The sequence below is a fragment of the Setaria italica genome, chromosome IX (genome assembly GCF_000263155.2).
Source record: "Setaria italica strain Yugu1 chromosome IX, Setaria_italica_v2.0, whole genome shotgun sequence".
Taxonomy (NCBI): domain Eukaryota; kingdom Viridiplantae; phylum Streptophyta; class Magnoliopsida; order Poales; family Poaceae; genus Setaria; species Setaria italica.
Window position 1 is genome coordinate 56,223,345 of NC_028458.1, and position 13,499 is coordinate 56,236,843.

Below are 13,499 nucleotides of genomic sequence, written 5' to 3' on the forward strand. Positions count from 1 at the left end.
GGGTGCGCAACGCACGCATACGACCGGCCGACGGCGACACGGCTGCGGATGGATTGGGCGGACGGCGACGAGCCAACCGTCCTGGCTCGTCCCCGGCGAGAAAGGGATCGGATTCATACGAGCTAGTAGCTCTTAAGCTGTGGTGCTGCTGCTGCGAATGAAGCTGCGGCGTCGCTGTCGGCGTTAACAGGGCCGTGGACCGGTGGCGTCCGTACCTACAGAGATCGCGCCCCGGCGGCAGATCGATTCATGGAGCTGCTGGCATTAGAAAAAAGAGCGCGGGCGCGGCGAGCCTTTGGTGGCCGCACACGTACGTCGCCCGCCGCGCCGCGCCGCTTATTTAAGCCCGGCGTCGTCTGCCTCACTTCACCACCACCACCAAGCAGCCGCAGCCATCCACCGGCCTACCAGCGCAGCGCTGGACGTATATAAACAAGCCTGGCCGCCTCGTACCAACTACGAAGCAGGTAGGCGCGCGCACGACAGATTGAGCACCGTGCGCTCGCCAGCACAAGAGAGTTTGGTGCCGTGTTGGGCGGCATCGGTCGGTCGGCCGGCCGGCGGCCATCATATCGGAGGATAGTCAGCAAGGCGCAAGCTGAAGAGCCGGCTGCTACGCGGAATCGGGGCATTGTGTAAGTTCCTTCTGTATATCTCAACTCCTAGTTCGTCCGATCCTTGCTGGTTCTTGCTTTGCTTTCAGGCATGAATGGTAAGATAGGGATGTGTTATGTGACATGATATATAGCAAGGTGCACTTGCCGCCGGCCTGCTAGGTTTGTATGCATTTGTATCCGTGAGAAGGAACGCTTTCATAACGTACATATGCACGTACGCGTACCTACCTTTCTTTTATTTGACCTCGTATATGTGTGTAGTACTCCGCAGCTTCAGCCTTCAATCTCTTTCATCAGTCTATCCCCTGAACCGATCGTCATCAGAGTAGATGATGGTGATCTCGAATTTGAAGCCGGCCGGTCTGATAAGTACAAAGTACTAGTAACTGGAGTAGCCAAAGAAGCGAGCGAGGAGTAGTGCACATGTTTCGAATCCAGCGTACGTACACAGCAAGCAGTCGTCGCGGCTGGACTGAAACGCTCATGTGTGCATACGCGCTTGACTGTACTCGGTGCGCATATATACGTACGTCTCGGTATGTGCATGCGCGAACAAGTTGCAGCACTACATGACATATCCTGAACTAAAGCCAGATCGCACTAGTATAGATCGTACATGCAGTATAAATAGTTGCAGCACTAGAGTAGGAGTAGTTCATAGTGGAGACTGGAGAGACATGGGTGCAGTACTGGAGCCGGCACTACCAGAACAGCATGCACTGGTCGATCGCCAGCAACTTGGGACGGGATCACGGGGACACGCACACGCATACGGCATACATGTCGCCAGGGCCAGGGCAATGAGCTAGCGCCCGGGCAGAACTTGTTGGAAGCGCGAGTACTTCAACATCCCCGGCTCCCTGTCATCAGTGAATTTTCGATCCAAATGGGGGCACCAATCATCCATTCACAATATTTGACAAGTCAGCTCGAAGATTTTGTGCACAAAAAAAGAAGAAAAAAACAGCATCAGCCACAGGTACAGTAACAGTGCAAAAAATCAACACCATTTTTTACGTTTTTTTTTTCTGTCAACACGGGATCACTGCGGTGGTAGCTAGGTAGGTAGGCGTAGTTATTTTGAGGAGAATCAGAAGGCATCGATGATGTGTCCTGGGCGGGCGGAGCAACCGTGACAGGCAGCAGATCGAAATCGAACCGAAGCTTATCCCTGAAACAAGTTGACAACCCGGGCCTTTTTTCGCGGTGTTCCTTGAAGCTGCTGCTGCGAGTCTGCAACGATCAACTTTTTATAGCTCCCAAAGCGACGGCCACGAAAAAACCTGACACCATCTTATCCTATCCCCCTCTCTCTTTCCCAGCATGTGATTGATTGCACGGACGCGGGCCTCAGTTGGGCCAAAAGCCCGGACTTGGTGGACGGCTGGATGTTGGTGTCGGTCGCAGGCTGATCCGATCGAACGGTGATGCGTAGCCCTGATGCTGGCTGTTGTGCTGCAGCAACTTGCGGTACTTGTAGGTGAATTGTCCCGGTCTGATGTCGTTAGGGCACTTATGAAACACACCACATGACCTTGTCTTCAAATCAAATCAGACGACGCGCGCGGGCGATTAAATTTGACGCCGCCGCCCTAGCTATCTGGGGGATGGAGGCATCAAGCTCTGCATCTCGTCTCTGATCGATCACTGTTCTAGCTAGGTTTACTGGCATGCAGTGAAGCCACAGGACAGTAGGCTATCTAGCTGGTCGGCGTTGCTGACATGCAAGTTCAGGGCTTCCATCGGTGGCCACTTGCCAGTGTTTTCTCTTTCAGTTCATGGGTCTGGCACTTCCAAGTTTCCAGCAGTGTAGTGTGCCACTAGGCTCCGTGCTCTGCCTTTTGTTTAGACAGGGTAGGTCATGTGCCCAAGCTAAATTATTTTTTTCCTTCATCTGATCTGTGGCTGTCCACAAGTTTATTGACACGTGGCTCCGCTCTTTGCCACTATTGAGACTGCAAATCTCTTTAACAAAAATACAAGCAGATGACAGAAGGCACCATCTGAGGGAGCACTGTTACTAGTGGACACTGTACTGGGTCTAACCGCACTTTTAAGACCTCATCACAGCTGATGCCACTAACGTCAACCCATCCCTGTCAGTCAGTGCAACCGACGCTTGATGATGAGCTAGACTAGAAATAAAGCTTCGTTTCAAGTGCCGGAATTTTCTCTTATTCCTGTAGGAGTGGATCATATTTTTCTTCTTTTCCAAGCATATGTCCTTATAACTATGACAGGTTCCTTGTACAGCTCCTACCAAAATCTAAAATTGATCATTGTCCATAGAAATCCTATTTTTATTACACCGAAAACATGTCGCATAGGGTGGTAATGGATCATGGCCCCATATCTTCTTCACAATCCAATTCAGCCCTACGTTCAAAACCATATCATATTATGTGATCCGATCTTTATTGAGCCTGATCCTTTACCTCTCCTAAGTAGTAGGAGTACTCCTATTTCCTCGTAATCCCAATATCTCCTTTTTATTCTCCAGAAAAGATTTTTCATAATTGCATTTATTCCCCGGACCGGATATATACCGGGGGACGTAAAGCAATCGATATTGATAGCTGCCCTCTAGTTTTGTCGCTTCAACCGGACGCGTTTTCTTGGATCTGAAGAAATGGGCACCATCAGCAGGAATCCAATTCAAACATCAGTCAGCTGGGCAAACTCCCACGCGCTAAATTCCAAATCTGAAACATCAAAAATCTGGGTTCCGTCTCTAATCGTAGTTCTCTCAGGAACCGAATAACGGATTCACTAGCACGGGAAAAGGAAAAATGCTAGGTGTACTCTGATGACAACAGCTCCATACGAAAATTGAACCAGTACCCAACACAAATTCGACCGTTACTTTCCATGACATGCCCCTTTTAGAAGTCGACCAAAGTTTGGTGATGTGAGGGCATTTTTGCATGGCAAATCTATTAGTAGTCTCCTTATCCATATTGCAATGTATAGTTTCAATAGAAAATGGTCTTCAGAAATTATTTTTTATGTTTATTTTCTCATACAATATATTTTCAAACTTAGGATTTTGCACCAGAAAAACACCCGATCCTATATCCCGAAAAGAGTCGCGAGAGGAACATGAACTTTTTTATGTTTGCGACGCTCAATCTAGTCCCAACTTACTAAAAAGATTGTTCACGATACAAAAAGAAGAGCAATTCCTTCACAAGAAAGCTAAATAGGCTATCCATGAATTAATCCAGTTTATTAGATGCACTTTGATCCACGAATTAAAAAAAGGTTATCCAGGTACAACCTGTCCATATAACGTTCAAGTATAGTCGGAGACAGTAGCGAATTATGTTTCTATACTTAGGGTACGTTTGTTTTCCTCCTAAATTATATAAGTTGGATTATGGTCCAAGGGTAGGAGGATAAAAAATCATCATCGGACCGCTAGAGGATCACAAATAATCTGAAATAAGCTAGCCTTGGATAGCTTATTTCAAATTATACATGGTCCCAAAGTAATATTTTACCATAGTACCCATGACCCATAATCCAACTTATTATAATCCCAAATAAACATGGCCTTACAGGATCAGAGAACAAACATATCCTCTAGACGAAAATAATCACCCATTACCCAAAAAACGGGAGCTCCGGCTGAGTACGCGTAGTAAAATGCCATCCTAGAGCCCCACTGCATGTGGAACCCTTGACCCAAGTCCACCACATCCCGTGAAAGCGGAGGAGGCACTGCCCTCCCCCACACGCCCGCCCACACGGCTCCCATGGCGACGCGCCCCTATTTAGCCGCCCCCACCTCCATGCCTCCATGCCCACCACCGCCACTTTATTCTCCCCTCCGCTTCCACCAATCCACCACCTCGTCCTCCTCCTCCTCTAGCAGCCTGGCAGCACTGTGGACTAGCCGCCCTCCCATCCGATCCCCTACTCGAAGGTGAGCAGCCCTGCGCCATGCCAAATTTCTCTCGCAATCCGATCGTAGCGTAGCACACAAATACCCCTTATTGATACCGGTGCCTTGCGTGGATTTGTGCCGGATCTTCTGTCTTCGGTAAGGCCGGCTCTAATCCACTGCAAAACCAGTTTGATCTGCACCGAAATCTTGTAGGGGGCATGTAGGGTTCTAGTGTTTTACCTGCTTGTTCTAGTCGTAGCAGCAGCAGCAGCAGCTGTCCAAAATCTTGGGATCCTTTTGGCTTTATTTGTACTAACTGTGTGAAAGCTCTGTATTGATAAAGGCTTTTTTTTCTCTCGCTTGAATTGTTGCAGGATACACCGTGAGTAGGCGTGATGGTGCTTGATACCAATACGTGTTCCCCGTTTTCGTGCAGTCTAACATCGTTTCATGCTAAATCGCATTAGTTTAATGGGACGAATACACTACTTCATTTGAGATCATTGCACATCCTTTAAGATTTTATTCTCTTTTCTTTTTTTAGCAATATTACTTTCTAGCTCTTTGGTTTATGTCCAACATTTTTGTGTCTGCTCCAATTTTGCAGGGTCTTGAGTTAATTGGTTGGGCAAGGAGGTGGTTGATTCCAGCAGGACCCTTCTCGTGAGCCTAGTCTGACCGGCCTTGGTATTTGGGGGTTGTTCTGTACTCTCTTTAATTTGTGAGTTGTGACAGGTTCTTGAAGTGCAATTGTTAGAGTTTTAGTTGTAGCAGAAGAGAGAATTTGCTAATATGGCGTTGGCAGGGACTTCCAAAGTAGTGCTGGGATGTATCGCCTTTGGGATTTTCTGGGTGATGGCTGTCTTCCCCACTGTCCCGTTCATGCCTGTTGGACGGACGGCTGGGTCCCTCCTTGGTGCTATGCTAATGGTCCTGTTCCGTGTCATCTCCCCGGAGGACGCATATGCTGCAATTGACCTCCCGATCATCGGCCTGCTCTTTGGGACAATGGTCGTCAGCATCTTCCTTGAGAGGGCTGACATGTTTAAGTACCTCGGTAACCTGCTCTCATGGAAGAGCAGAGGTAGCAAGGACCTGCTCTTCCGAGTTTGCATTGTGTCTGCCTTTGCAAGCGCACTTTTCACCAATGACACATGCTGTGTCGTGCTCACTGAATTCATCCTCAAGGTTGCTAGGCAGAACAACCTACCACCACAGCCTTTCCTTCTGGCCCTTGCCACTAGTTCAAACATCGGCTCTGCTGCGACGCCGATTGGTAACCCTCAGAACCTTGTCATAGCAGTGGAGAGTGGGATTTCATTTGGTCAGTTCCTGCTAGGAGTTTTCCCAGCAATGATTGTTGGGGTTCTGACAAATGCTGCTATCCTCCTTTTGTACTTCTGGAAATACCTGTCTGTGGAGAAGGATCAGGAAGGTGGGCAGCCAGAAGGGCCAGAGGTTGTTGCCGACGATGAGGTTACCTCACATCGGTTCACACCGGCTAGAATGTCACATGTTTCTTCCCTGAATCCAGATGATGTGGATTGCATAAGTGAACCAATCATCAGGAGCAACAGTGTCAGTACCAGTGTGAATGAGAACCTGAGGAGCAGAAGCATCAATTCTGAGGCTGACATTCAACTCGCCATCAAGTCTCTGCGGGCATCGAGCATGTCACACGAGATGGTAGAGGTCTCGACGGTTCCTGATAGGAGAGATGAAGGTGCATCCTCAAGGAAGTTCACTAGAACTGCTAGCCAACAAAGGAGTGTGATAATAGAGGACCTGCCACCCTCCCCTGACACCAATGGGGAAAAGGACAAAGAAGCTGAAGTTGCAGAGAAAAGGTGGAAAATTCTTGTGTGGAAGACTGCTGTTTATCTTATAACTCTCGGTATGCTCATTGCACTTCTAATGGGGCTTAACATGTCCTGGACTGCAATTACTGCAGCTCTTGTTCTTCTGGCACTTGATTTTACAGATGCACAGGCTTGCCTTGAGAAGGTATGTTCCTCAAATTTTGATCAATGCTTAGAGAGTTGATACTTTTCTTAGCATGAATGATGATCATCTTCTTGACTTGCAGGTGTCATACTCATTGCTGATCTTTTTCTGCGGGATGTTTATCACGGTTGATGGTTTCAACAAAACTGGCATCCCGAACACATTATGGGAGTTAGTGGAACCATATTCACGAATTGATAGTGCCAAAGGTGTTGCACTTCTTGCGGTGGTGATTCTTATCCTTTCAAATGTGGCCTCAAATGTTCCCACAGGTACTTTTTCTCAAATTGATTTCTTTTGGGCACTATTGGAAATTTTATGAACACGGCCATCTGTAATCATTTAATACTTTATAACATATATGCTATTTTGTTTAAGAAATCTGTTATATTGGTATTTTAGAGGCTGTGTGCTCATATGGCCTTCTGGTCTCTCTGTTCTTTTCTGGTGCCTAGCATGATTAAAGGAACTGGAATATTACTCTAGCATTTGGTGCGCAAAACTGAAATTTGTACATCATTTGCAAAATTTGTACAGAATTAAACTGAATTGCCACAACAATTCATGATCCACAAAGAGGAACACTGACTTTAGTAAGACTTAAAATATTTGTAGTGCTTTATCAGAGTACTTTCTGTGCTGTAAAACATTCAACCCTGAGCCTATATTTGTGGAAAGTAATCATGGAAGTTATATTGTTCTCACAGAAATAGGTTTGAAGGCATTTAATTTATCCAAACCAGAGATCTATATATTATACTGAACTGAGCAACTTATGGTCTTTTAGTCTGTACTGTACTTCAGAACTCAGAAGTTTGCGAGAGTAATTAGATCCAGCATGTTCATCCTATATCGGAACTTTTCTTTTCTTTTTTCAGTATTGTTGCTCGGTACAAGAGTGGCTGCATCAGCTGCCGCAATTTCTCATGGTTCAGAGAGGAAGGCCTGGCTCATTCTTGCATGGGTCAGCACCGTGGCTGGGAACCTCACCCTCTTGGGTTCCGCCGCGAATCTGATCGTGTGCGAGCAGGCCAGGCGAGCCCAGTTCTTCGGCTACAATCTCACCTTCTGGAGCCACCTCCGATTCGGGGTGCCATCGACCATCATAGTCACGGCGATCGGGCTGCTCATCGTCATCAGTTACTGAAGTCAGCTGAAGGCAGGCGATAGTGTACGAGAAGCAGAACGGATAAATCCATCCAATAAGAAATCACATGTAAAATAGGCTTGTAACTCTCGTGTGTGTGTCAGTATGTGTATGCCTCCGTCTGTGTTCTTGCTCATTTGGCGCTGCTAGCAGACTGCAGATAGCTGACCGTGTAGCCTGCATTTTCATTCCTGAACGGATGTTGCAAATAGGGTTAATGAAGAACGGTATGATAATCTGATTGCTGATTTTGTGTTCTAGATGCTTAACCGTGAGTTTCTCCAAGCTTGTGTTTCGATTTCTGGAGCAAAGCGTTTAAATAGTTCGTTTCCGAAGCTGAAACTCTGTTAACTTCTGCTTTCAAATAAAAAATCCGAAAGTGAAGTTTGGGCAAAAATTGGAAGCAGCCCATCACCTCATTGGGCTTATTGTGCCCAACAGCTATAACTTTCGCCCACCCACCACTAAGCCTAGGCCCAGCGGAGAGATCCTTTGCAGTTCGCCCATTCCCGCCGCCGCCGCCGCCATCGTCAACGCCGACAGGTCCACGAGCGCGGCGCCCGCGGCGAGAGGATCATCCTTCTCCGCCGCGATAGAAGTGGACGCGGAGAGGCCTCAGTTCGAGCCTTCTTCGAGGCGCTGATGCCAAGCGAGATGAACGGCGGGAGGCCCCAATCCCGGAAGTAGCCAGTGCCGATCCACCGGTTCGCGCCGCTGTAGAGGTGTCGGATGGAGAATTGGAGATATACACTCCCGTCAACGGGTACATGAAAATCGACATCCGCATGAACCTTAAGGTGCGTGGCGTGACCTTGTGATTTGCGCTTGTGCTTTTTTATTTGAGCGTGAAAAGCGTCTGGAGTTGTGGTTATCCTTGCATCATGGATTATATGAGTCTGCAAATCCTTAATAGTCCATTAGACAACTGTTCGTGTAATTTTGTAGGATGATATCCCAACGTAGAAGGTGTATATTTGACGAATGCTCATATAAGCTGAAGTATAGAACCAACAGTGTAGATGATGGTGTGCTGTTGTTATTATGAGGATGGAATTTGTGGACGGGCTGATAAATTCGATCAGTGTTGGAGTATCTGTGCTGAAGGGATAAAATTCAGTAGTATAATGGATCCAGCTTTGCTGCGAATCCGAAACAAGTAGTGCAAAAAATAATTCTAATTGTGGATCCCTTCAATCACTTCTGCCTGTCATGAACATAGTTATTCAGTAAGGGGTTCCAACTTCATTTTTAAAATGAGCAAGCACAATTATTCGAAAGGATAGCTCAGTACTTGTTCACAAATACCATCAATCATTATTTTGATCTTCATAGATATGCATGACAACAGAACCTTATATTTTGAATAATGAAAATACTTTCTTTGTTGAATTGTTGTGAGCTGTCATGACGCTTTGGCTCAATGGATTCCTGTATTATCCCCTTGTTTTTTTTTGTTTAAGTGACGATATCACCAATGCTTGCAAGCCTAGACCTCCTGACTACTGTTTCCTGAACGAATTGTCATTATTTTATTTCGTATTCCTTAACCGCTCTGCTGTATGGTTAGGCCATTTCCTACGAAGCAAACCCATTAAAACAATAACTATTTCGTCTACCTCAGGCAGGAAGGGCAGAGCTGAAAACAAGCAAGGCACACCTGACGTGAGCAACCTGCAGAAATGCTTGGACTTCTTCGTGCATGCATTCATGCTTGGATTCGGCATTCGGATGCCATCGCCTTACGACCTTTACGTGGATTCATTCGAGGTAAAAGGACGTGAAGAGGCTCCGAGGGGAAGGTAGGCAAGACCAAGTATATGCCGTCGAGGACTCGACCAGGCCAGGACGCGGACTGTTATCACGGACACGGAGATCCATATCCTTGGGTCCTTTCAACATTGTGATCGATGCCGTCCAACCGTTGCTAGCCGCGCCGCCCAAGTCCCTCGCCGGGAGGCCGCATCCCCTGGGATTCTACGGCCCGGCCGGAATTGGGCGCGGGGCTTGTCATGTGCGTGAACAAAAACAGCACCTATGTTTCAAACTTACAAATCACAAAACGTCCAATGATTTAACAACAAAGTACTTGCAGCAGCAAACTTATTAGAATACCAATTCTCATCATCTCATCTCAACGTATCAAAGAACACACATATGCCTCTCATGCCAACTCATCGGCACAATCAACCACTTCACATATGGATCAATAGCAAGTAAGATGGTGACTTAATCAACACATATGGCAAGAAAAATACCAAATCAATAGTAGACACCAAGATTCATGTGGAAACCCCTTGCGGGAAAAAACCACGAGCGGCGGCAAGCAATCCACTATATGAAGAAGCAATATAAGAGGTGGGAACCAATAAGGATGGGAAGCTCCAAATCCCCTACGGATTTCACTTTCTATTGGATGGATTTGGTGGATCTAAACCTCTCCTCTCCTTAACCCTAACTCTCGTCCAAGGTGGAAGAACATAATAGAATACTCTGTTCCTATTCGAGTTGGGCTGCCCTTAAAATAGCAAACTTGTAAAGAGGTTCCAAAGTTGCAGATTGTCACAAACAGCCCCAATTTCAATATACAACATGTATAGGCAAGGTTTGCCATAACAAATGAGCTAATGGGCTTCCAAATTGATGAAATTAGGAGCTGGACATCAGGCACAGGGTTGGCAAAGCTTCGCGCGCGTGCACGCACGCCCATTGGATGGAATTGGCACTTGGCAGATCAGTGAACGTCCTGTTCGCTGCCGTACGTAGCTAGCTGTGTGACCGCGTCTGTGTGCACGGCGTGCATGCATGTGCATGGCACGCATCGGTTCAATTATTTGCACCGTCAAGTACTTGCATTGGTTCTTTCTGCATGCAGTAAATCACTCAACGCCCAAGGCGAAAAATGGCCCCTCGGCCGAGTTGGTCGTGTCATTTTCTTTTCTTTAGCACCAAGGGGACAGGGTGACGTGTTGCCTGATCATCATCGACCCGGCGGTCGTTGCAACATCGATCAAAGCCTACGAAAAGGGTCCACTTTGCATGCTACAAACGTTGACTGGGGGGCAAGGAGAGAAGAGGCAGGAAAGTACACAGCTCAGAGCTTGACGCATCTGATTTATTTTCAGTCGGTTGCGTAGCTTATATGTTCATCGTATAGATTTCTGAAACACAACAAGTAATTTTCCAGATAAGAAATAAACCAGAACAGATAAATGCATGATAGAATATATCTATGGGACCAAGTATTTTCTTAAGTGTTTGAAAACAAGATAGATTTCACCGTCAATCTATGTGATAGTAGCGCGCGGAACAATCACGACACGGGTGGAGTACGTATACACTGGAAGGATAGCCACAAGATATGGCATGACATACGCCAGGAGTAATAGCAGGGAAAATAATCGTAATAAGCAAATCACCGTCTAATACTAGTTTGTTTCTCTAGATCAACAGCAACCACCATAATACGTAAGTAGCTGGTTGTTGATCTTGATCCAAGATCCTAATACGGCGATCGAGCAAATAAATTGTTTTCAAGCACTTGAAAAATAGCAAAAATCAGAGGCCTACTACCAATATTGGTTGTGAACAAAACAATCAGCGGAAACAATACATAGGATGATGGATGCCGAGATACACGGAGGCAATCATCAACATCTTTGCACACAGCTTAATATCTCAACTTCATATTATTGATGACAGTAGTCAACGCATTGAGGAAACCGGGTAACAAAGGAGTAGCGCGCTACAACACCAATTAACTAATTATTAGCGGTACAAAAGAAGAACACCAAGGCTTATACCACATATCACACCACTTCGATCATAAACCCCTGGATATTGGTACAGATACCCAAGAACACAAGGTTCATCCCCCTATCTTCATCCACGTACCCGTCATCAAGATACACTACCACCCCCAGATCAGACCAGAACAATTGCCAAAGGATACAAGTTGCCCTACCTTAGTAGAGAGGTAAAAACACGCCGCCGTCGACGACGCCGAGGCCACGGCCGCGGCCGTCACTCCTCAACGAGGGGAGTAGCCGCCGTCATCTCCATGGCCACGAGCCCACGCCCCCACCCTATAGGCGTCGTCCGAAGCGCAGCCACCCGTTGCCGAGACACACGCACGCTCCAGAATAAGAACACGGCCACGCACCATGACATAAGCCTGTAGATCTTTGCGTGTGCTGCTTGGATAATGTGTGGAGCTCGCGTTCCCCCCTGCCGCCGCCCTGGGCGTACGTGGGCTTAAGAGGGGGAGGAGAGGGAGCTCCCATTGGGCGCTTTTATTTGGACGCTTCGCTGCCTCTTTGAGGATCCGAGGGGGCTTTCTGCAGAAACGTTTTTTCTAATGCCAAAAAGCTCCTCGCCTACGCCTATGCTACCTAAATCCTCGCGGTTTTGCGCCGAACAACAACAATTTCTCACGAACCACGATCTGGTCCAGATTCCGGAGCAAGCAACAGCTCCAGCTTTGCCTACCTGTTAAAGCAAAGCGAGGAGCACCAGCGTAAAGTGATGACCACACGGGAGTGTGCACATGACCTGAAGAAGCGTTGCCGGTGGCTTGCATGCAATTGTTGAGGAGGAGAGGGTGCGGACGCGCAATCTGCCCGGGGGCGGGGCTGCGTGCCTTCCGTCCCGTGCCTGTGCAGCGGCGGGGTATCTTCCGGCGGATATGCGGCGAGCATTAGCGCTTTCTCGGGGTGATGCCACCAACTGCAACTTTGGCGTGGCTTTCGGTCTTTAATTTTTGCGGCACTTTCCCCCGGCGCCCACATGAGCGCGGGCGGCATCTCGGGGATATCCGACGCGAGGTGCCGTGCCCCCGGCAGCGCGGGTGCGTTCGTGTTCCTCCTCTGGGTGCCCCGGCCGGCCCAGAGTGCTTTTTGGTGATCGATGTTGGGGAGGAGCACAGCCAGTTCGTGTTGCCATAGTGTCATCATCAGCATCCAGTGCTCGGCTCTTTGCCAAAGTGATGACAAGTGCTCGAAATCTTCGCGAGATCGCCGAGAGATCGATCGATGCATGTTGGAGGCAGCCTGATGAAGAGCTATACGGGTTTTTGTGGTGTCATGGCCCATGAGGGGAGGCTGTGGAGCTACAGTTTTGCGATGGGTCGAGCCATCAGCGTCCTCAGTTGCTTTTGTACTTCCTTTTGGAGGAAGTCAATGTGTACGCCACTAGTAGGTACGATGTGATGTATTGTACATCACAATCATGACTGACCGATGTGTGCCAACATTTGCTCGCGGGAAGGGAAATGATGGTATCAACTATATTTTATGTAGTTCAATTTTTGACGTGGCTTCATTAGAGCATTGAGTTTTGGGTTGGTGATGAGCAGGTGTGCTCACAGTAGTAATGTACCATGTAATTTTATAGAGAGATCAGGGGGAAAACCAAGGTTCAGCTGGTCAGATAATGAAATTTCTGTATGATTTACTAACGTCTATCAGTAATTTTATAAACAATAACCGAAGTGACATTGTTTAATGGTAGGATAATAACGTGCGAACTCTGAGCTCAACACGAGCTAAGTAACACTCTTGTTCACTATAATACACAAAAGCACCAGTGGTCTAGTGGTAGAATAGTACCCTGCCACGGTACAGACCCGGGTTCGATTCCCGGCTGGTGCAACTGTTTTTTCCAAATCGTTCTGATTTTCTTTTATGCCGGTCAAGTTCAGCAATTATTCCTTCTATCTTCATGCGCTACGGCTCCTGATATCGAGCGAACATTTCTTGTTTGAATCATAATATTTGTTGCAAATTTCTTTTTGGTTGGTGATCGCACAAACTCGCTATTAGGAAGTGAAGCTGAAAGTTCAGATGAGCTT

At 47.3% G+C, this 13,499-nt stretch overlaps 1 protein-coding gene and 1 non-coding gene across 13 annotated transcripts; both read left to right on the plus strand.

The window, feature by feature from the left end:
- Positions 1-369: 369 nt before the first annotated feature.
- On the plus strand, positions 370-7,923 carry LOC101763386 (silicon efflux transporter LSI2). 12 transcript variants are annotated; one of them, XM_022823250.1, is made up of 6 exons: positions 371-635; positions 4,878-4,885; positions 5,111-5,224; positions 5,309-6,507; positions 6,590-6,779; positions 7,386-7,923. In XM_022823250.1, exons 4-6 carry the CDS (start codon positions 5,359-5,361, stop codon positions 7,652-7,654), a joined length of 1,608 nt encoding a protein of 535 aa, XP_022678985.1. In that variant the 5' UTR covers positions 371-635; positions 4,878-4,885; positions 5,111-5,224; positions 5,309-5,358; the 3' UTR covers positions 7,655-7,923. The 12 variants fall into 12 exon arrangements, with proteins under 12 accessions (XP_004985712.1, XP_004985711.1, XP_022678985.1 ...); XM_022823251.1 differs by lacking the exon at positions 371-635 and adding an exon at positions 4,379-4,542 and having other exon boundaries at positions 5,324-6,507; XM_004985659.2 differs by lacking the exon at positions 371-635 and adding an exon at positions 4,381-4,542.
- Positions 7,924-13,228: 5,305 nt separating this feature from the next.
- TRNAG-GCC lies at positions 13,229-13,299 on the plus strand. The gene has a single exon. It is a non-coding gene; the product is annotated as a tRNA-Gly (tRNA).
- The last annotated feature ends 200 nt before the right edge of the window (positions 13,300-13,499 follow it).